Here is a 22,975-nt window from a genome sequence, read left to right as displayed (position 1 = left end):
TTGTGGTTTTGTTTTTAACCCAGACATTGACGTGCTGGAGACTGAAATGAATTTCTAGCCATGAATTGCCACTGGTGGGGCGCGTACTTTGGAAACCCATGATTGCAGAGTCCCTGCTGGCTGGGATGGCTGGGAACAGCAACAAGAAAGCATTTACCAGGTAGAACCCTCGCGCAGCAGCTCACATTTACATGAAGCATCCTTTGGACTCCAGCCCTTGCTCAAATATCCTGTGAGGAAGTGCTTGTAGTGCTTACCCTCCCAGGATAATGGTCCTGCACCCATGAGCTTTGCCGGGAAGGAGCCTAGAAGCCCCGCTGGATCTGGCTCTGCCCAGGGATTGGACTCCTTGGCATTGCTAGGAAGCAGCTGAGCTGGCCTGGCACGCAGTTGGGGGGAGTTTGCCTGAACTTAGTCCTCCCCAGGCTCCGGAGTATCCTCCAGTATCCTCCAGTATCCTCCAGAGGTCTTTGATGGGTTTGTTTTTCTGAAAGAGAAATTTAAGCCAAAATCTGTAGGCAGAGATGTGCAAATTTTTCAAAAACAAAGCTGAAGTTCTTCCTTTCCTTCTCTCTTCCAACTGTAGTGAGAGAAATTCAGAGCCTGGGAATTCTGGGAACCTGATGGACACCTGTAGCTCTTCTCTGTGGTCACAGCTCCCTCTGCAGTCAACTCAGCTGCACCAATAACGGGGACAGGGACAGGGACAGGGACAGGGAAGTCTCTCCACAAATCCTGTGCTGTGAACCAGACAGGATACAGGATCAAGTCCTCACAAAAACCCCAAGGAGGGCAGCAGCTAGGCTGTGAGCTCAGCAAAGTCAACGCAGGAGCCTTCAACTCCCTGGATATCATTCACTTGGGCCCATGAAGCAAGCAAGGGCCAGGCTGAGAAGGTCCAAGTCTGGAGAGGCATCACGGAACATCTACCCAAGAGCGCGATCAGTGCCGGCGTTATATAGAGGACATTGGAAGAGAGACAGGAACCAGGATACTCAAAATCACCCACCAAGCAGGGCTGCGGGTCTGTCCTAAAGTCTCCCCCTCCTCAGACCTCTTCGTGCTGTGGTCACACGGGAGGCTACGGAGAGGATATGTCTGTCTCCAGGTGGGAACCACAGCCCAGACACCTCACCCCACCACCAACAAAATAACCGTGCTCAAACCTCACCTTGTTTCAAAAGCATGAAAAAGAACAAGAAAACCTATAGACGCTGCAGGAAGAGGAAGAGGTGCAAAACCCTCCTCTGTGTTCAGTTGCCGCCCATGAAATGACTGCAGCAGCTCTGGCCTGCAGCCGCTTGTCTAGGCAGTCCCCGGGGAGAAGGTTTTGAGTCTTGTTGGTTGAGGACAGGACTGCACCTGATCTCCTGTGACCTCCCGAGCGGCAGGATAACAGAGCAGAAGGAGCCACGAGAGCCCATCAGTGCAGCCTTTGGTGCTGCTTTGGCACCTTCTTCAGGTGAAAGGGGGGAGTGGCAAAGAGCTGAGGATGGATGTTTTGCTCTGGGGTATTCAGCGACGCACCCACCACCACAATTTCCGAGCGGCAGAAATAATACACCACAGCCCTTGGATGCACTTTTGCTCTGATTAAATCTGTGTTTCGAAAAAATAGATTCTGAAAACAAAGGAATCTTTCAGAAAGCAAGGAAAGACATTGCGAAAGGCAAGAGGGCCATTTCAGTGCATGACGTTCCACCCTGTCACCAGCGCATCCTGGGGAGCATCCAACCACCTCCCTGCCCTGGCACCTTTTCCCAGGCCCACCAAACTCGAAGGAGGACTTCCCTCATTTCACACAGCCTTGGCTCGGTCGTGCAAGGCCAACGGGAGGCTGGTTTGCTGGCCCAGTAGCTTCCAACACCGTCAGCCACGTATTTCCCTTGTGCCAGCACTGCTCATAAGATAGGAAGCCACGGCAGGTCATGTTTGAGGAACTTCTACTAGCGATCATGTTCCAGCCCATCAATCCCATTTTCCTATGTGAGCAGCTACTGCTTCCACCTCATCCAGTTCTTCACACTGTTGATTCTGCTGGTACCAATACCCTCATCTTCATCAGTTGCACTAATAACTTCCCATGTGAGCTCATACTGAGGGCTTGCGTGAAACTCCGATTCATTCCATGTCTTTTACATAGAAAAGTTTGAAGTTGGAAATGTTAAAAAACACACCCTTGCATAAATTCTTGCACAAAATCTTATGTTAGTATAGCATCATTCCAAAGGTACGTCATGTCAGAAACTTTTAAAAAACAAGAGGGAAAACATCAAGAAAATCAAGGTGTTCTTTCAAGACCTTAATTCTTCAATCGTCTAAGATAACCACAGCAAATCTCGGTTTTCCTAGGCTAGGTTTTCTTTGACATACATCAGCTATTCAACCTCAGTGCAATTATTTCGTATCAGCATAAAATGATTTTGGGATGCAGCATTTGTCTAAGTTACCAATGCAGAGGTCAACAAAGCACACATGATTCTGGCTGCCGAGGCACGGTCTGCACTCCCCGGTCAGAGAAGCACATTCTCAGGCACGTGTTTTCCACCCTGTTCTTCAGAGGTTGTTCTACAGGTTAATCCTTTCCCCTTGCACAAGCCGTGCGCGGAAGTTCCAAATATCCTTCAAAACAAAAAAGGAGACAAAGGAAAAGCCTTAAGAGCCAGCAAAAACAGTGACCAGGACTCCGGTTTATGGAGATGGAAACAGATGAAGCATTCTCAGCTTCCCTACCTACCCATGGAAACATACCAAAACACTTAACGAATATCGTTTCAAATCCTAAATATCAAGAACAAAAATACAGCCCAAACGAAAGAAGAGGTGCAGCCCCTACCCCCCGGAGACGGGTTGTGTGGAGGTTGTGACAAGATGCCCACAGTTCAATTCTGGAAGGCAGCAGAAGAGGAAACGAGCAGCACAGCGAGTATTACCCTTGCAGAAGTCACCCTCCTCGCCGGCTTGTGCACGCGGTGCCTCCCCTGTGCACCTTTGGGTGATCAAAGCAGCTCACCAACTGACTGAATTTATTGCACCTTCTTCTACTTGCGAATTCAGGGCAATTCAACTCTTCCTATTTACATCGCGCAGTCCAAATGTAACTGCAAAGAGCTCTGGTTCCGACACGCTCCCCACAACAAACCTTGGACCAGGAGATGCAGCGAAGGGCAGAGCTTGGATAGACTTCCGACTATTCCTGCCTGGCCACGTTAGCCCTCCCTGCTGCTCCCCAGTGGGGTGAAGTCTAGACGCCCTCGAATGGTGCAAGAAGTGCATGTGAGCAGCCCCAGAGCCGAGCCACGAGGACAGCAGAGTCCATCGCTCCTCCGCACTTATGCTACAACATCAGTCGCAGTCGCGTAACGAAGGGCTCATCCAATCTGCACCAGCTCAGCCGGCACTGGGAGGGATCAAGGCACGCTCACAAAACCCCATTTTGACCAGCAAAACTGGAGGAGGAACTTCTAGAGCTCAAGGGATGCGAAGGGGCTGCCCAGAGAGCAAGGCCACTTCTCCAGCATAGCAAGAGGCAGCTTTATGTGCAAAAAGGCCCCAAAAAACCCCACCGGTCATCCTCTGAACGTCAGGTCTTTTATTCTGCCAAGCACCTCTGCTTGGCACAACTTGATCTGCCCAACTGGGCACAGCAAAAAGCACAAATCTGTCCCACGAGAGAGACTTAGGAAAGGGAACTGACCTGGATTGTAGCAAAGGGCTTACAGCCAAGTCTTACCCTGAGTTCCACAGAAGTCGCGTTGTATTTCTTGCGAACCATTTCTACCAGTTCTTTCTCCAGGTGCTCTTGGCTCGTGTTCTTGACGTCAATGTAGTAGCACTCTGAGCTGGCAAAGTGACAGCTTATGCTCTGCGTGAGGAAATCAGGCATCGCTCACTACCACATCGATTACAAATGGCCGGTGGAAAAAAAAATCCTGTGCATCCCGGATCGTGGACACCCCACCCCTTCCTTACAGACCACGTCAGCAAATTCCTTCCTCCCTTCTGAGCACTCCTGCTCTCCTGAGTGTCCCCTTGGAGAAATACCCTTGCTGGAGAAATACTCTTGCTTGCTGACGTGCTCTTCTTCCTTCCCTCCTCTCCCAAACACTCCCCCCCACCCCCAGCACGAACTGTGCTACTTGATCTCAGAATATCAGCAACAGGAGTGGGAACAGGGAAAGTCGGGGCTGGAGCAGACCCGTGGGCTCACTCAGGGTTCTTACTCTCTGCACCCAGACAGTCGCATCAACCCACCCGTTCTGTAATTAGTTGTTGCTTAAGCAGAGTCTGGAGGAAACAAATAGAAATGCCCCACTGGAAAAAGCCGTTCTCTCATTCCGCGAGCTATGCCCGCTGCAAGCAAGATCGCGCCAGATCTCAAAGGGTGCTGGACCATAACCTGGCTTGGAGAGCTCCAGGATGCTCACTGATTTACCCCAAAATGTTGGGATTTGGCACAGTATGGGGAAGATCTTGTGTTTCTCTGGGATGCTAAAGCGGACTATTGCTCCACCAGCCAGGAAAGAGCCAGCAGACGAGACTCTCAGTACCTGACGTCCTCTCTGCTTTCAGGATTACAGGAGGAAGGAATTCCACACCAGTAAACTGCTACTGGGGCTGAAAGCATGGGTCATATAGTAGTGGATGCAGGCAAAATAAAATAAAAATAGAGCAGCGTGTGTTGTAGTGCCTGAGGGGAAATATCTGCTTTGCTACTAGTGGCTACAGTTCCCTTCCATGCCTGGATGAATCCACTTCTGAGAAAGGATCAGGCCTCCAAAGGAGGGCACTTTTGCCTGTTCCAGCTAAATAATCGTCATGCAAACCAAACGGATGATGCATAATCAAATCTTTAATAGAAAAATGGGTCACGTTAGCATATAAATAAATATTACTTATTGGATGATAGAGGCTCCTGCTGTCCAGGCAATGAGACGCTACGGCGGCAGGGGGAAGAAAGTTAGAGAAGCTCCTGATATTTGGGACAGACGAAAGGGAACTGTTGGAAAAGCAAGTACAGCCAGCCAGCCTTCAAACATAGATTCAGCATCTAATTTCTACCCCTGCTCGCTTTTTCTCAAGCAGACCCACAGCTTGCTCTTCACCCAAAGGGCAGAGAAGTTTAAAAATAAGAAGTAAAAAAAGAGACTGTAAAAGTATATTAGGAAGCTAAAAACTCCTTAAAAAGTTCATCCACATATTCATGAGCTTGGAATACAGGGTGGGTGGGGGTTTGTTCGATCAGTTTTAAAAAAATCAAAAATATCAAAAGCTGTATCAAGAGGTGGTTTCCTACCTTTCGGAACCCTGATGTCTTGTTTATCCCAGAGCCATGAATGAGCAGGGGATGGAAGAACACCGTGTCCCCCTTCTCCATGACAAGGTGAACCTTGGGAAGCTTCTCATCCTCATCAAGCAGGCCATGGAAGAGTTTGTTGGTTTTACCCTAGGAAAAAAGGCTGAGTTGAAATCACTTGTTTCAAAGTAGAGCAAGTGCTGATTGTCAGTGTGAGGGACAGCAGGGACAACTACTGATCTGCTGGCCTCTGGGCAGCGTGTTGGGTATGCCCAACTACGAGCCTGCCCACTTGCCTACAAGTCTTCATACTTCAAACTTTTTCTGTTTTCTGGAGCTGGATTCGGACAATTAAGAGCATTTCTCAGCTGGAGGGAACAGAGAAGGACACCAGGGAATTCCACAAGTGTGGCCTGATGACACCACTGGGGTCCAGCCTTCTGCTCCCAGTATAACCATCACCAATGCCAGGCCAGGTCAGGAAATACCCATTCTTAAGAGGAAGATACCGCTTGATATTTAATTGCATCCAGTTGTTTACTACCCAAATTCTCCTCTTTGGGGCAGTACACGTGGTCACCAGGCAGGAACAAATTCCCAGAAGGAGAGTCCTCTGACTTGGCAAGGGCAGTGGAAAACAGTTGCATGTTTATGCCATTATGCCAGGACGTGCTGGACAGTTTCTAGGTGAAGGTGGGAACAGAGGCAAATCTACCCAGGTTACAGGGAGCGAGGCCAACCAAGCAACGAGTCAGTGTTTGCTTAAACAGAAAAAACATTGCTGAAAATCTCAGTTTTGGCCATGGTGAGCTCTCTCCAGCCAAAATGCATGTCCCCTCACGCATGCCCTCCCCAACCCCCCCGCGACACTCTACCTCCCACTCTGGGTAGCCGTGAGGTTTCAGGGGCTGCTTGTGTGTCCCTGGCTGCACGACCAGGCACCCGTTGTCCTGGTCGGCTCTCTCCATGGCGGTCCAGGAGCAGACGATGCGGGCTGCAGGCCGGAAGGGGAAATAGTGCAAGTCCTGATGCATGGGGTGGAGAAAAGTCTGCGTATCTGCAACACAGGTTCAAAACCTTCAACCTCATCAAACGTGACACAGCCTTTTCCTTCCCGTTAAACCACTGCACTTGTTCTAAAAGTCCTAAGGAGCTGCTGCTGGAGACACTCCGTGGACTCGGTGTCTGCTCCAGCCCATCGCTGACTTGGAAACCAAATGGGTTCCTCACACCCCATCCCAAGATGGACCAAGAGCTCAGTGGTGGCTCTTGGGTCAGCAGTGGCACTCGGGTCAGTGAATGCCAGGAGGCTGCCTGGCTGTGTGTCCCTCAGAAGGCTCCTTTTGCTGGCCTTCACCACCAACAACCCCCTGCCGAGTTTTCACCATTCGCTTGGGCCGCTCTCCAGTTCTGTGAACTTTAACCAGCACGGCGTTGCACAAACCTTTCCTAGGACAAAGGCTTTCAAACAGCCGTGCTGTCTGTAGTCACTTGACCTATCGCTGTGTTGCAAGCGGAATCAACCCTGTCTGTGCTGCACCCAACACATGTTTATTTAGCCTTCTTTAAAAAAAAAAAGGAATTAAAAAAAAAAAATCTCTATTTATGGACGGCAGCCTCCCCAGACAGTCTACCCAGCACCCTATTAGCCTTCGTCCTGGAGGCTTCTTCTCATGAAGTCTAAACAAAAATAAATATTTCCGAAGTTTGTTACTTCATTTCCCACTATGGAAATTGAAGCATATCGTCCACAGCAAAACAGCCTTTTATATAGTATTTATATATTTATTTTGCCATTGATTTTGCTCCTCAAATAGATATAGTCAGGATGCTTCCACTTGTGCCACTTGCCATATCATTTAGACTTTGGGCATCCTCAAAAACTCTCCTGAGACCTGCACCTCTCCTAAAGTGCTCCTCAAAGATACTGCGTGGAGACCTTGCACATACGGAGCAGCTTCCCATTTCTTGCCCGTTATTGTTTTGGTTCTACTTTGAAAATGCACGGTCTCCTGTTGAATCTCCAAACCAAAACGGCACAGCTTTCTGTGGAGCATTTAAGGTGACAAGTGGCGATGCCTTGAACAAACTCAGTATTTTAGTAGCTCAGCGTATGGTATGTATCCGCTCAGAAGCTGCACACCTGAGAAAAACACGGCTCAGGTCCCAACTTTGCTAAACCGAAACAGCTTATGCAGAGTCAAAGCTGCTTTGGAAAACTGTAATAAGGTTAATTCTGTTCTTTTCCTCTCTCCCTGCCCATCACCCTTGATCTCAATTTCCAGCAGTAGCCAAAGCCAGTTGCAAAATCCATCTTTCGGCACCTATTCAAGTATCTTCATATCAAAGCGCCGAGCGTGCAACAGCTGTCACTGAGGTCAGGAGTGTACGAACTCCGAGCTGAGGGGGATCTCTGTATTTATCCCCTTTTACCGAGGTCCACAGAAGCACTTGTTTTCAACACGTTTGAAAAGTCGAAGCTTAAAAAGCACCTCGTGCTTTAAACCCCGGGCCTTTAGGCAAGTGCAGCTGGCCGAAGAGGGAACTCGCTTGCCCACTCTGAACACGGGAGTGGTGCAGCCAAGACAATCACCAGCTTCAGCAAACAAACACCCACACATCGAAAGACAAGAAATGTAATCTGGGAAAGCCAAAGTTAAAAAAAATAAAAATAAAATTATTTAAAAACAAAGGCCACTATTACCAAAGTGGCCTTGTAAATTTTCAAAATTACTTGGTTTTAATTTGTCTCACTTTATTCAAATAGCTTTTCTAAGCTCAAATTTGGCCAGATAGACAGCATACACGCAACGATTTTTCTCAATTTTTCTCTTATCCAAGTTTTCCCTTACCGGAATCTGGAAGTTTATTTATCAGCATGGTGTGCATTGCCATGATGTTTGGCCCTGTGAAGCACTCGACATATTTGAGGACCTACAGGGCAGAAAACATTAGAAAACAACATTAGAAACACGAAAGACAAGAGGAAAGATTGCTGAGGAAGCACTGGGACCTGGGCATTTGGCTGAGGACTGGGGTACAGGAGGAGGAGGTTGGGATGGAGGGGTGCAGGACAGGAGGCAGGATCTGGCCTGGCACACAAATGGGCATGGCGGTAGGAGGCCAAGGCAGAAGATGGTGCAGCAGGCTGCTGGGCGGAGTTGAAAAGACGGGGAGGGTCACAGTTCCACAAAGCTAAGGCTTTCCACCACAACATGAATATTGGCTACAACGCTGGGCCTGCCCAGAGAGCAGATGCTTTACCTGGATAAAAGACATTCGGAACACGTTGCTGACCTGTCCTACTAGCTCCACACAGTTTGGGCTGGTCGCATTCCCGACCGGCTCCGCACCACAGGAGCAGAGGACTACTGTGGTCCTCTGGGGACTTCTTCTTCCCCTCAGTCCTCAGAAGAGGACTACTTCTGCCCACCATCCACCCCGTGTTCATGCAGAACACTCTGAAAAGATGGCTTGATATTCCTTCCTCATATATACTTATGGGAGTGACACACAGGGGCTCTTAGATAAAGGATATAGCTTTAGCGGAATCAAAAATCTTCTTCACACAGGCAGTAAAACATAGATACATTCATATAGGCTCTTCCACCACCCTTTTTGCTGTTTTTTTTTTTTTAATTTTAATTATTTTACCTCTGGTAGTGTACAGTATCGGAACAACTCTTTGTCTTCCTGGAAGTCCTGCACTTTATTAACTACTTTTTCAGACTGACCATACTGGGATCGCAGGGACTCGTCTTTCATAACCATAGCTCCCGGTGGATTCACCTCTCTCCTACAGATCCGCACAAACTCCTTCCTGCAGAGCAAAGGGAACGTCCATGTTGGGAGAATCCCACTTCACCCAGCTTCCCAGAGCTCCCTCGGGATGCTGCTGCACACAGGACCCCCCAGCACCTCAGGCAAGTGCCCCGTACCTGAAGCGCTCAATGTCTTCATCAGAAACGAGCTTCTTAATGAGCAGATACCCATTGTCTTCATAGAACTGCCTTTGCTCTGTGGTGAGGACGTCGTTGTCCAGGGTGTAGCTGAGACACAGAGGAGAAACATGTCAGTAGGGTCGGGCAGAGCAACGAGGGCAGTGTCGGCAAGACCTGGTAGGAAGACGGTGACACATTGGGTATCGGTGGCTGCTGGGGAGAATTGGTGAGAAACCATCCCCACTTGCATGTCCACCTCAGCTCTGCAGGCGTGCAGCGTTTCCCATGCCCACAGTGTGTCCGTGGCTGTGCAGCAGCTCTGCCCACAGCCACCCACCGCTTCTGGGGCAGAATTCAAAGCATCCCCCTCGTGCCCTCCCAAAGTGGAGAAGCGAGCAGGAAAGCTGGGATTGGTCCTCAGCAGCTTTACTCTCACCAGAGATACTGAAGCACAGGGGAATAGTCTCTGCAGTCAGATTATCCACTCGGACATTTTCAAGATGCACGGTTAAGCTTTTTTATTAAACTACAGCTAAACAAAGGAGAATATATGCTTGCAAAATGAAAGGCTACACAATATCTGGTGATCAACATGCGCACTAGGGTGGAAAAAAGAATGAAGTTCTTGCAGGCTATTTTTTTTTTATCTCTAGAAAGGAAGATACAGCTTACCGAAACCGCCCTGGTTGAGGAACAGCACTAACTTGGGCTGAAGTAGGAACACTCATCTGGGATGGAGATTAAGGCATATACACTCAAGCGCAATAGAGTAGAAGAACATCTATACGTACGCGTCCTGAATCCTACGATGCAGTTTATCTTATAGCTAAGTGCCAGGCTGGACATTCACGTCCATGTTTATTTTGGTTCTAAAAATGTCTTTGCCACCTTCAGAGTAGCACGTCTGGCAGAGAAGTATAAAATAACAGCATAGTACAGCCTTGTCCAAGCTTACCAGAAAAGTCAGTACAAAATGCCTGAGATGCCAGAGCAGTCCACGGGCCTCAGTTCATCTCCCAGAACATCAAGACACTCAATGAGATGCTCAGTGAAGATGTTTACTTGCCCAATTTCCCTCCCTTTTCTCCCAGGGAGCAGCCAGACCTACCCAAAACCTGCGTTGCCTCCTGGAGGTGCTTCTCCATCTCTCCCCTCCTAGCAAAGGGGTGCGCCAAATTCAGAGTGAGAAGTCATATGGGGTGAACCTGGGACTTCACATTCCCATGGGGTGGTGCAAACCCTCACCTTCTCTCCAGTTACTGCAGAGATTAGGTCCCTCCCAAACTTGACAGTGAGAGCACGAAGAGAGGACAGCTATGGGCTTGTCCTCCACCTCAACTCATTTCAACAGGTTTAAATAAACACAGTTGTGTCTCTATGCAGAGAGGCACGCTCATCCACAGAGCAATTAAACCCCACTTGCTAATGAAGCCTCACAAGAACTTTGTGTGTGGAATCGAAGCATCACCCAGGGCCAAGGACAAAAAAAGAACACTTTCATGCAGATCTCTGGGTCTGCACACGCATGTTTGGAGACCCCTGTGCTTCAGGGTTTTATGTAAACCGAAGGCTTTCCTCTGCTGCTCACCACCACCTTTTAAATGTGCCATGAAAGCGTGCGTGCTTCTGGAATAAGAAATAGGTTTCATCACAACAGTTATGTTATGGTCCCTACTCCAGGAAACTTAAAAATTAGCTGGTCAAGAGTCACATACAGTGCAAGAAGAAACACGACACATGCAAAAACGTGTACCAAAAATGATGAGCCAGGGGGAGGAAAAGGTGCTGAGAACTGGGTGGAAGAGAGAGGGAAGGAAGAGGACATGGGGAGACCAGGTGGAATCCACCACAGCGGGTCCCAGAGCAAGGGATTCCCCAGCTGAGGGCATTACTGCTCCACACATCACATTTCAGGTCCAATTCCAGTGAAAAGAGGACTCCTGGCCATTCAGGCTCCTAAATGTCCACAGAGAGCTGATGGAGACACAGGCTCTGGTGGAACCCCAGCTGTGGTGCCCTCCTCAGCACACCTCCACCTCCCAGAAGTGGGGGTCAGCAGACAAGTCCACCGAGAGCTGGACCCCATTTGAACATTTTCCTCCCAAGCTTTACAGCAGCTCTTCCTCTTGCTGGTTTTGCTCTTGCCATCTTGCAACAAAGGACAAGTTTGAGTTGCTTGGACAACTGAAAACAAGAGGCACACAGGTTGGGAAGGAGCTGCCGCCTCCAGCAGCCCATTTTGGGGGTGACACAGAGTCTTTAAACATTTCTCTTCCCCTCACACACACCCTCTTAGGAATAATGTTAGCCAACAGAGCAGGCAACATAATACTTTTGGACAAACTGGAGCACAGCGAAGTTCAAGATCCCCAGAAGCTTTTCCAAAGCTTCTCCCTGCAGAGTCTCAAGGGATGGTGCAAAGTCCTGCATATCTAAGACGAGCACAATGAACTTGTGTACTTGTCTCAGAAACCATCTCGTGGACACTTGGTGAGATGGTCCTGGCCTGACAGCCACCACTCTGCCAGCACCATTGGCGTTCGACTGGAATCACCCAAACACCCAAATCACTCAAGTGGAGCAGTTGCTTTCTCTTTGCCTGCATTTTGAGGAAACCTTCAGTTCTACAGCTGCCGTGCTGGTTTTCCTCCACCGTGTCCCAAGCCAGGCAGCACCCAAGGTGAATTCACAGCTGTAGGAGTGAAGGTCTTCTACAGGCACTTGTGAACCAGGCTTTTTCTCGGCTGCCTTCCCGTAAGGAGGCAAGTGCTGGTGTTACCGATGCAGCACCTCCTTCTGGCTCCTACACCAAGCTCTCAAGAAAAACCTGTCGCATTTCACCTTTTGCTGCTTCCTCTCCTTCCCGAGGCCACACAGGAGGACTTTGTGAAGGCAGAGTTCTTTCACTGTTGTGTAGAAATAACTCCTCTTCCAACAAGTACAACCAACACACACCGATCTCTAATATACCAATCCCTAAAAGCAACTACAGGAGAACACTAGGTAGGTATGAGATGGTATTAAACTCTCTATTACGCAGGTTTAATTTTAAATAAAAGGAGAGGATGAGGATGCCACCTTCTCCAGGCTGGGAAGGTCGGGGGCTGGGGTGAGTCGGTAGAAGGCAGCTGGCCCCCATTGCAGGGCTCACGAAGCAGCGAGAGGTGGGTGCGCTTTGCGGGGTTTTCACAGAATCACAGACTGGTTTGGGTTGGAAGGGACCTTAAAGATCACCTAGTGCCACCCCCCTGCCATGGGCAGGGACACCTCCCACTAGACCAGGCTGCTCAAAGCCCCATCCAGCCTGGCCTTGAACACCTCCAGGGATGGGGCAGCCACAGCTTCTCTGGGCAACCTGCACCAGTGTCTCACCACCCTCACAGTAAAGAATTTTTTTCCTGATATCCAATCTAAATCTCCCCTCTTTCAATTTGAGGCCGCTACCCCATGTCCTATCATTACCCTCCCTGACAAAGAGTCCCTCCCCATCTCTCCTGTAGGCCCCCTTTAGGTACTGGAAGGCCACTATAAGGTCTCCTCAGAGCCTTCTCGTCTCCAGGTTTTCACGGTTTACATCTCCATCAAGACATTTCTATGAAGACATCTCTCCCTTCGAAGAAGAGGCATGTTCTAGAAGGAAAACGAACTGTCCTACCTAGCGCACCAAGCCAGAGATTGCAACAAAACCACTGCACTGAGGTAACGTATATCAAATACATCTATTCTTACTAGATTCTGTCATTTATTTTATCCACCCACCTTTCTTAGCCCAGCTTAATTAAGTCATATTTTCATCCAAAGCTCTTTACATCAGGGCCGCTGTAGCTGGATTTAAGAACGAAACAGCTTGTGCAGCACCTCTCCTTACTCACTGTCTCCCCCTGTACAATCAGGGTGCTTTCCCTAGCATTTATTTCCAATTTTGTGTTCCTACTTGCACCTTTATATTACGGCAGTCTGAGTCAACTACTCTCCATCTATCTTCATGTTTTTAATTTATTTGAAGACTCCTACCTGCTGTTTGATCACATCCTCTTCACCAATTTATTATAATTCAGAGGTAACTTGTCAGCCTTCAGCTCTCACTGAGAATCAGCAATATTTAATTTTTTTTTTTTTTTTTTTAAAGCAAGATTTATGGCAGCTGCTTTAAAAATACTATCAGCAAGCAGTCTTCATTTGACTTTTGGAAACACAGGACAGACCAACGTGAAAACTTCTTTCTGCCCTGTTTTCCTTTCTCGGATCTATTATAAAGCTGGCAGCCTCCAACATTTCCACCTCGTTTCCCACTCACAAACCAGACCTCGATGTTTTTCCTGCTGCTGCTTTACCAGACAAGCCTGTACCTCGCAACAAAGCCTGAGACTCACTGTGCAATTGCTGAGCCTTGCAGAGTTTATCTCCCCCCAAACCCACGAATCTCGAGGAGGAAAATTCGCCGCAGGTCTCCCCCAGCACTGAGCAGGGGGGTTATGTGCCATGGCGGGGGCGACGAGAGGCGGATGGCTCAACAGACGCACATCCCAGGTCTCAGGGATGAAGCTCAGGGAGGAAGCACCAGGGCAGCAAGAGGCTTTTGGGGTGGGACGGGTGCTGGCCCCAAAACACCAGTGGGGGCTGCCCGGGGAAGCGCTGCCCTGGTGCATCCCCGTTCGCCGAGGGGCTGCACGGGGCATGGCCCCCCTGCACATCACCATCCCACGAGCAAGGCACAGGGACATTGCCCAGGCACAGGGACATTGCCCGGGTGTCCTTCCTGGGCAGGGTGTCCTTGTGGGGCAAACCACCGCCGAACCCCTCCTCGGTGCCCACGCACAAAGCACGCAGGGCGCGGGGGCCACCCGCAAAGCTCAAAGCAGAGCCCTGACCCTGACGGAGGCCAAAGTCCTGCTCCCCGCCCTCTCTTCCCACCCCACATCAGAAAGGATACGGGAGCAGGGGCTGCTCCCAGCCGCGGGGAGAGGTGCCGGAGGATGGCGTCCAGCCGAGCCGCCGGCCCGGACCGCTTCCCGAGCTGCTCCATGGTGGCTGAGGAAGCCGGAGCGCTCGGTCCCCAGCCTGCCCTTACAAACGCAGCCGAGGAGGAGCAGGGCCCCGTTGGCGTCTGCAGCCTTTGCCTCGGCCGCACATGCGCCAGCAGCCGTGCATGCTCAGAAAGGCCCCAGAAACGCTGCTGGCAGCCACGGGCTGGCAGGGTTTGCGGATGGGAGGGACATTGGCGGGGAAAGCTCAGCGCATGCTTTTGCACATTCCCCCCGCCTCCCTTCCTGTATTTTTCCCCTTCTCTGCCAGCAGTTACCGAGCTGCAAGGATTTCATCAGCCCTGCGCGGAGAGAAACGCTTGGCGCACTCAGGCACAGACCACAGCCGAGGCCGGCACGGATATTCCCTTATCTCCTGTCTCTAAGGAGACTGCCAGAGCTTGCCTCGTCCCTCCATGTATCAGTCTGGATAGACTTTTATGGCCCCACTGCCACCCCGGCGTGGTGGCGGAGCATGTTTCCCAAGTGCCTCCTTTGCACCGATAGAGGTCTGGGATGTCGGCAGAATGCATGCAATCCGCACCGAGACGGGGCGTCGTGCTGGGTGGCCTTTCTGTCCCACCTTCTGGGACAGCTCTGGTGCTTTTGAGTAAGAAAAGAGGGGAAGAGCAAAAGGAGTCACAGTGCAGCACCTGAGGAGGTGGGAGGGGAGGAAAAACCCACCTGGAGGGGAAACCTGGGGTAGGGAGAGGGGGAAGAAAGGTAAAAAATGGGCAGCTGCAAAAAATAAGCTATAGAGGCTTGGTATTCCTCTGAAGCTGGGACCCACTTAAAAGTGGCATATTCAATATCCACCGTCCTTAGCACACTCTTATCTGCCTTAATTAACACCATGAGTGCATCAACTGACACATTCGAGGAGAAGAACATTAAGGGACTGAGAACAGCCCCATCACTAAGACCTGCAGCACAGTTCAGAAGATGACTCTCATCATCTTTGCACATGTCCCTGTTGCCACCACGCCGTGGAGCCTCACCACTTCTGCAAAGTGGACTGCAGGCCCCCCGTGTCACAGTTCAGGCTAGCTCGTGCCATTGGTGTGACAGTCAGGTCATCCTTCAAGCCCTACGGTGGGGTGTCTCCTGCTGGAATTTGCTGTCCATCATCTTTCCCTGGAGGAACTCGGCTCTGACCAGGACAGAGCAGGGAGGTGGGGAGAGAGGGAAGAGCTCTGAGGAGGATGAAGGTGGGAGGGCCTTGCTCCAGCTCCAGCCTTGCAGGTTGCTCTCCCACCTACTCTCCCAGGAGATGGAGAAGGGTCCCAGGATCCAGATACGAGAGAGCCAGGAGAGCACGGAGGAGTGGTAAACTGAGGGCAGCAAATCCCGTAACAAAATACCCAGTAACGTAATACAAGTTGGACAGCAGCATCAGGACTGGAAGGCAATTATGCCACGAATTTGCATTATTTTCCCACCCTAACATATGCAAATAGATCTTCACACCTGTCAGTTTGTTTATAAACCCTTTGCTCACGAGCAATCCAGCCAGGCCCTGCTCCCAAAGATGCACCATCAAGAGTAAGTCCCCTGTTGCTCCAGGCGGTCTCATGACGACGGGGTGCGCACCACAACCCTCCATCACAGCTGCTTTAAGAAGCTTCGCTCCATTTTGCAACAGGTTTTGCTGGAATCCGAGGTGACACGTTGGTGGATCGGAAACTCAGCTGTCAATTATACTAAGCTTCATGTCAGTGCTACAGATAAACAGAAGCCAAGGCACGGAGAGGAAGTGCTTCCGAACTTAACCTCTATCCTAAAAGCTGATTCCCTCTAAAACTCAGTGGCAAAACTCCCAATGATTTCAGTACCAGAGCAGGTTTGCGTACTCCATGTGTGGCAGCTGCCTGGACGGGAGCGCATTCCTGTTTGTGGTTCTCACGGTCAGTGACTCCACGTACGCTCGGTGTAGTTAGTCACTCCCTTTCGGGGCTACAACAAAACACAGGCTGTTCACAAAAAAGGAACACAAAAAACCGTCTCATATGACTAAACTATTTTGTGTAGTCAGAGGCAAGCATACGGGCACCATGAAGGGACAACTAGCAGCAGCAGTGACGGCACCCAGCCCTTCACTGCCAACAAAATCAGACCTTTGACTCCTGAGCTATAGGAAAACCCTTAGTCATAGGTAAACAGAAAGTTAATAAGAGTTCCCTAAATCAAATTCAAGTGAGGGGGAAGAGAAAGAAAGGAAGAAAAAAAAAAGGCAACTAGAGTAGCAGTTTTATTATTGAAGTCCTAATTATAACCGCACCGAAAGGTCTATTTATATCTCAGATACATGCTGCAATGGCCTTCACAGCCCAAACTGAAACAGGAACCCCAATAAATCCTCATCTGTTTCAAACTTCAGGTAAGAATCCCATTGAAAAGATAAAGCAGAACAATACTCAATAAAACACATGTCAATCTGACACGGACCTGTTTGCAATGTAGGTCTTTCTTCCGCTGTATCTGTTTGACAGCATCTTATGCAAAGGTGTCTTTCATACCTGGAAAAAAAATAATAAACGAAAAGAATACGTAGTTAGTGATTTTGCTGTCCTGATTTAGGAGCTTGAGAACTAAAATACATATAATACATGCTTCCATACATATACACATGCATGTTTAGAGAAGAGCCGCCTCAAAAACTAATCTCCCTGTGCACTGAATACTGTTATTCCTTTTTACTCAATGCTTCTCTGTTAATCTTGATAATACAACTGGTAATACTGGCCTGGGCAGTAACTCCCGTGTCGCTAGGCCACCCTGTTACATCTCACCCCCAAATGACTCAGGATGCCTCATGCTCCTGGGCACGGAGGGGCGGGTGGTGGAGATGACTGCCCTTCAGTTGTACCCTCACACAATCACAGAATGGTGGAGGTTGGAAGGGACCTCTGGAGACCATCTAGTCCAACCCCCTGCCAGAGCAGGGTCACCCAGAGCAGGTTGCACAGGAACGCGTCCAGGCGGGGTTTGAATGTCTCCAGAGAAGGAGACTCCACCACCTCTCTGGGCAGCCTGTGCCAGGGCTCTGCCACCCTCAGGGTAAAGAAGTTCCTCCTCATGTTTAGATGGAACTTCCTATGTTCAAGTTTGTGCCCGTCACCTCTTGTCCTGTCACTGGGCACCACTGAAAAGAGCCTGGCCCCATCCTCCTGACACCTCCCCTTTCAGTATTTATAAGCATTGATAAGATGACTAACACACACTAACACAGTCCACGATTGATCTTCAGTTCAACAAAAGATTGATCTCGGGCGTTGCTGGCACCTCTCCGGGCTGCAGTGCTGAGAACCACGCGGTGACATTGACGGCGCGACTGCTGGTTGTGGTGTAGCCATGCTCTCCAGAAACAGGAGAAGCGTGTGGGCACACATGAAAAACCCTGTCCTTTGCGCCTTATTCTGATTTTTATCAAAAAAAAAAAAAGCAGACTGAATCTCATGAACCTAGGGAAAGAAATGAAGGAGAGATTTTTTTTCATTAAGAAAACTGATGGTGGCGTTCATCTTTTTATTAAAATGAATGGCATTTAAGAGGGGCTATGTCTTTGCGAAGTATTTTTACAGCTATGTCTGTCAGTTTCCCAAACATTATAGAACATTTTTATACAGCTGTTTTGCATTTGGCTTTTAGTTTTAATGTTTTCTGTTCATTAAATCACAAAACTAATAAAAACTAAATGATCGAGATTTCTCCAGCAGTACAGAAACAGTCCTAATGCACAGTGTTATAATTTAATAAGCACCTCAATTGACTATTAAAATCCACATCATAAGCAGAACTGTAATTCCAAAGATGAGGTCTTCCAAACGCTTAATTTACTGTGGTGGGAAGTGGCAGCTGCTCCAACTCAGCAAAATTAGCTTTTTTAACTTAGATGCCAGGGAAAACAGATGTAGATGACACGATAACAAGAACAACAACAAAATCCACCACCAACAACCAGGCTCATTTCTCATCACCAGAAGATTCAAGAAGGGCTTCTACAGATACATCAGCAGCAAAAGGGAAGCAAAGGAAAATGTGGATGCAATGGAGAACAAAGTAGGGGGACCTAGTGAGAAAGGACATGATGTCTTCTCTGCCTTGGGCTTTGCTGGCATGGTCTGTTCTCGACTTCCCTGTGCGGAGCAGCGGGGTCTGGGGCCGCAGAGCATCACCCACACTGCAGAAGTCTGAACTGGAGACCATTGAAGCAAACTGGGCATTTTCAACTCCATGGGACCACGTGGGATTGATCTGTGGGAGCCAATGTGACTGCAAAGCTGCTCTTCTGCGCCAGGAGAGATGTAAATGTCGTACCTGTTTTCACAAAGGGCAAGAAAAAGGATCTGGGGACCTCAGTCTCCAAAAAGATGATGGAGTAAACTCTCCTGGATTTGCTGCGCCCACATACGCCAAGGACAAGATGATTTGGAACAGCCAGCACAGATTTCCCAAAGGCAAAATGGGCCTGGCCAACCTCTTCATCTTCTGCAACGGAAGAGCTCTGCAGACTAGGGTAGGGCGACGGGCATCCTGACCTTGCCTTCTTGGGCCAGGCAGATTGTGATGTGGGTGGAAAGTGGGCTAAACCGACGGGCTCAAAGGGCTGCGATGAGCAGTACGAAGGGCGGTTGGTTACTGGTGGCATCCCTCAACATTCAATAGCGAAATCAATGCTGGTTTATCTCTGCGTTACTGACCCGGGCAAGAATGAATCCCCGGGACGCTGGCTGATGACACCGAGCTGGGGAAGCAGCGGGACCTCAGCAGGTTGGCAGGAACCCCCTGGAAGTTCGGCAAAGGCAGAGTGCCATACCCAGCATGGAGTAACCCCATGCTGCAGGACGAGCTGGGTCCTGCCTGCCTGAAAAGCAGCTTTGCAGGAAAGGACTTTACGGATGAGTTGAATATGCGCGAGCAGCGTGCGCCTGCAATGAAAAGGGATGACTGCGTGGCAGGGCTGCAGGGGCAAGAGTGCGGCCAGAGAGCGAAGGGAATTGGTTCTTCCCCTCTATGAGACAGTTTTTGAGATTACATCTGGACACCGTGTCTAGTTTTGGGCTCCCCAGCACAAGACACTGACATCCTGGAGCGAGTTCAGTGGAGAGCCACCAAAATGAGGGGGCTGAAGCACAGGATGCACGAGGAAAGGCTGAGAAAACAGCTCAGCTTGAAGAAGAGAGGGCTCCAGGGAGATCCTACAGCTGTCTGCGAGTACCTAATGGGGGGAGATAGAGAAGACAGCCAAATTCTTCTTGAAAGTTTACAGCAAAATTAAGAGACAACAGGCACAAACCACAGCAAGAAAAAAATTCTGCTAGATGTAAAGAGAAAATTCTGCAGAATGGGGATGGCCAAAACAGAGAGACTGTGAAATTTCCGTCCTTGGAGATATTCAAAGCCGGACTGCACACAGGCCTGAGCAACTTAATGTGACCTTGAGGTTGTCACTGCTTTGGACCAGGAGACTGCAAGACAGCTGTTCCAAACCACATTATTCTCAGTTCAGGTATGGAGGCAGAAGCATCACCTAACTGGCCTACTACAATAATGAATATACATCTATACACAAATCTCTTTTGACCTTAGAAATATCAGGACCGTTTTTCTGTTGTCACTATTTCCCCATCTCTGAAGGCTGGAGATGTGGGGCAACAGTTTTTTCATGCCTTGAAAAATTACATCAGAAAATACATTAACATTGTGGGCAAAAGCACAAAACAGCACCAGTTGGAATATCAGCATTAGCTTAAATACGTCTTGGGTGACAGAAGGAAAGACATAGCATCGTGGTCTGGAGATGGGGCAAGCGATGAGGTAGGTACCCAGAATCAGAGTCTGGAGCAGCAACACCCGTGCTGAAGTCTAAACTGGTGCTGCTGGAAGCAGAGCAAGTCAGATTAAAGCTGGTTTAGACACACGTGCAGGAAATCCTCCATGTGGAGGACAGATGGTTGTGCTGCAATTCTAGTTTGTTGACAGACAGGCTGCCACCAGGTTGAACGGTGTTGCCTTCCACAAAAGCAAAGTCCTGTCTCTAGCTCCTGGCCTCTGCTGAATTTCAAGCTTTGGGGCAACCCCTAGCCACCTAGCGAGGCACCGCAGGCGGGCTTCTCTCTCCAGTGTGAGAAACAGGGACTAAGGAGCTTGTGAGCTGTGGGTGCCCACCCACTCAAGACACAGATGCCTTCAGACGTAACAGAGACAGCTGGATCCATCACAGCCAGCTCTGAGCAGAAAGAACTTAAAAAACCCAAAGCTCTTCCTTCATGGTTGGCTCTTGCCATGCCAGCTGACCTCAGCAGCTAGCGAGCTGATAAGCAGAAGTCTCCTTCACAGAGATGTTGCTCCTATTGAGGTCCTACAGCTCCACAGGGGGATCCCCTTCTCCCTCATGACCACCCAGCCGGGGAAAAATGCCTACCAATAGGCTAAACAAAGGGAGATTTAATTACCTTCTCCCTCTTCAAGCACCAGCCACAGAGGTTACCACCACATCTTGGGGTCAGAATGCAGATGTACACCCAGAAGGTGATTTCCTAACTGTCTGCCAGGTGTTCAGTGAAGAAAAATCAGTAAAAGAGTAAGCATTGGCCATCGTGCCCATCCGTTCCCTCCCGCAGTCCCTCAGGTGTGCTGCCCTCTCACTGCAGCATTCACACCAGTTTTCCTGTCTCCTAAATTAGAAAAGGGTCAGTCCTGAATTTCTAGCAAAACATGAAATCAAAATAATACCTAAAAAAAAAAAAAAAAAAGGGCCAAAACTATTCTGACTTTATATACTGCCACAGTTTTAAGAGTGTTATTTTTCCCTGATGCAGGAGGAAAAGCAAAAGGCTGAGGAAATCAACACATTAAAGAGAGAGAACAGATCCTAGCTTTCCAAGAGCACGTTACTTATCAAATGCATTGCTCAGGCTAGCGAATATTCCAATTATTAGATTCTTCCTTCTCCATCTCCGCTCTTCTCGCAACTTCGAGGGAGTGTTACCAGCAGCCTTCTCAGAGCGACTGAGGGGTGGGAGTTGGTGCATGCAGAGGTACCTGTGTATGCAAACGAGAAGTACATTACATTTGTGGAAACGACTGGAAACAGCCAATATAAACAACTGCTATTGCTTTCTCAGAGCTTTTTTGATGCCAGCATCTCAAAAAACTTCATTTAAAGATCTTCGAGTGCCTTACTTAAAGCTACTTGTCTTTGGACGTGCTAGCCCAGTACAATATACCCTCCTACAGCTTATGCTTGAGCTGCAACCTCTTATTTAGCAAAACAAGTCATAAAACATCTTTAACAAATCCCCACACTCCTTAACTGATTAGGTGCTGCTAACAGAGGACTTCCCAACTCAATAATCACCCACTCAGCGGCACATTTCAGGCGGCCAAGCCAGGAAGCACTTTGGGATGTAAATTCCAGCCATCAGGAAACATCAGGAGAGGCCTCGACCATCCTTCACGGGAGAGGGCTTTTGCTTGTAGCTGCCTTCAGCAGCTGCAAAGGGAAGTTTTCCTCTGAAAGTCCAGACTTGCCACGAATAGTTGGCTCGATGGTTGCAAATTTTCACTCACCCGGCTGGCCAGGAAACCTTCCTCCGCACACCCTTCCCCTTGAAGATGAACCTTCTACCATTCAAGGCATGTCTAGGTCTAGGGTCGGAAAAGTGTTGGTTTCACACCTGTCTGATGGACTAATCAACATAACAAGTGATTAAAAAATCCCCCCAACACACCTCAGTATCTACCAACTAGTAATTTTTCTGCTCAGGGTGAGCTTACACACATCTAGCACCAGTTAAAAACACAACAGACAACAAGTATTTTCACATGGAAATATTCAACTGCTTCGCACGCATTTGATCCGGTTAGGGATTTTTTAGTCTAATAGTGACAGTCTTGTCCATGACCATAAAGAAAATGAACAGAAGCCAGCTCCACAGTTTTGTTTCAGGATACAGAAGAAACTTCACTAAATGGCCAGGAAAAAAAGGATTGGAATCAGCATTTTTTGCTCAGACAACTGTTTTTTGATGCTTTATTTTCAGAACTGCTGTGAAAAACCTAACAATTGACTATTTTTTTTTCCAAAGCAAAGTCAAAAAATGCAGTTACTGCGCTTGGAGGTTTTGTGGTGAACATGCAACTCGCAGACTTCTTCTCCAGGAAAAGAAGCGGGAGGTTCCGTGTCGTTTAGTCTACTCACAAGGGAGAAAAAAAGGAAAAAAATTCTAGCTTTGCAAAAACTGTCTGTTGAGAACACTACCGAGTGGAAAAAAGAAGAGACAAGCTTTGCCACAGTCTTCACTAGGAGCAAAACTGGAAATTTAAACCTTGCGTGATGCAGAAGACGGGTTCATCTCTAGCAACTCATTTTTCATAGACCGAAGCCCTTGTAATTCGTGCTGCCAGCAGTAACAATTATCCGAGATTTTCTTCTTCCTGGTCCGAATATCAAGAAGCAAATTCCATAATCTGGGAAGAGCTTAACAAGAGCGAAGCACACTCGGTCCCGTTCAGCAGAAGAACCGCACGGTGTGTCTCGGCAGAAGAGAGCGAGGCAGAGTTAGCAGTGAGCCAGCTTACCCTGCCGGCAGGGAGAAGATGGGTTTCAGCATCCGTTCCACTGACAGGGCTGCTCAGGAATCCTCGTCTAGCTTACAGCAGGCACAGCCAGGAGGACTTGCAGAGGAAACAATTCAAAACTGTTGCATACT

At 48.9% G+C, this 22,975-nt stretch overlaps 1 protein-coding gene across 1 annotated transcript; it reads right to left on the bottom strand.

The window, feature by feature from the left end:
• Positions 1–1,577: 1,577 nt before the first annotated feature.
• Positions 1,578–14,558, bottom strand: PHYH (phytanoyl-CoA 2-hydroxylase). Its single transcript, XM_054190839.1, is given in 10 exon segments — positions 1,578–2,622; positions 3,734–3,865; positions 5,297–5,446; positions 6,172–6,353; positions 8,149–8,230; positions 8,951–9,116; positions 9,235–9,345; positions 9,910–9,965; positions 14,171–14,408; positions 14,410–14,558. Coding segments are annotated over 10 exon segments (1,320 nt in total). The 3' UTR covers positions 1,578–2,568.
• Positions 14,559–22,975: the final 8,417 nt, after the last annotated feature.

Source organism: Rissa tridactyla, chromosome 1 (assembly GCF_028500815.1).
Source record: "Rissa tridactyla isolate bRisTri1 chromosome 1, bRisTri1.patW.cur.20221130, whole genome shotgun sequence".
Lineage (NCBI taxonomy): Eukaryota > Metazoa > Chordata > Aves > Charadriiformes > Laridae > Rissa > Rissa tridactyla.
This window is presented reverse-complemented; position numbering and strand designations above follow the sequence as displayed.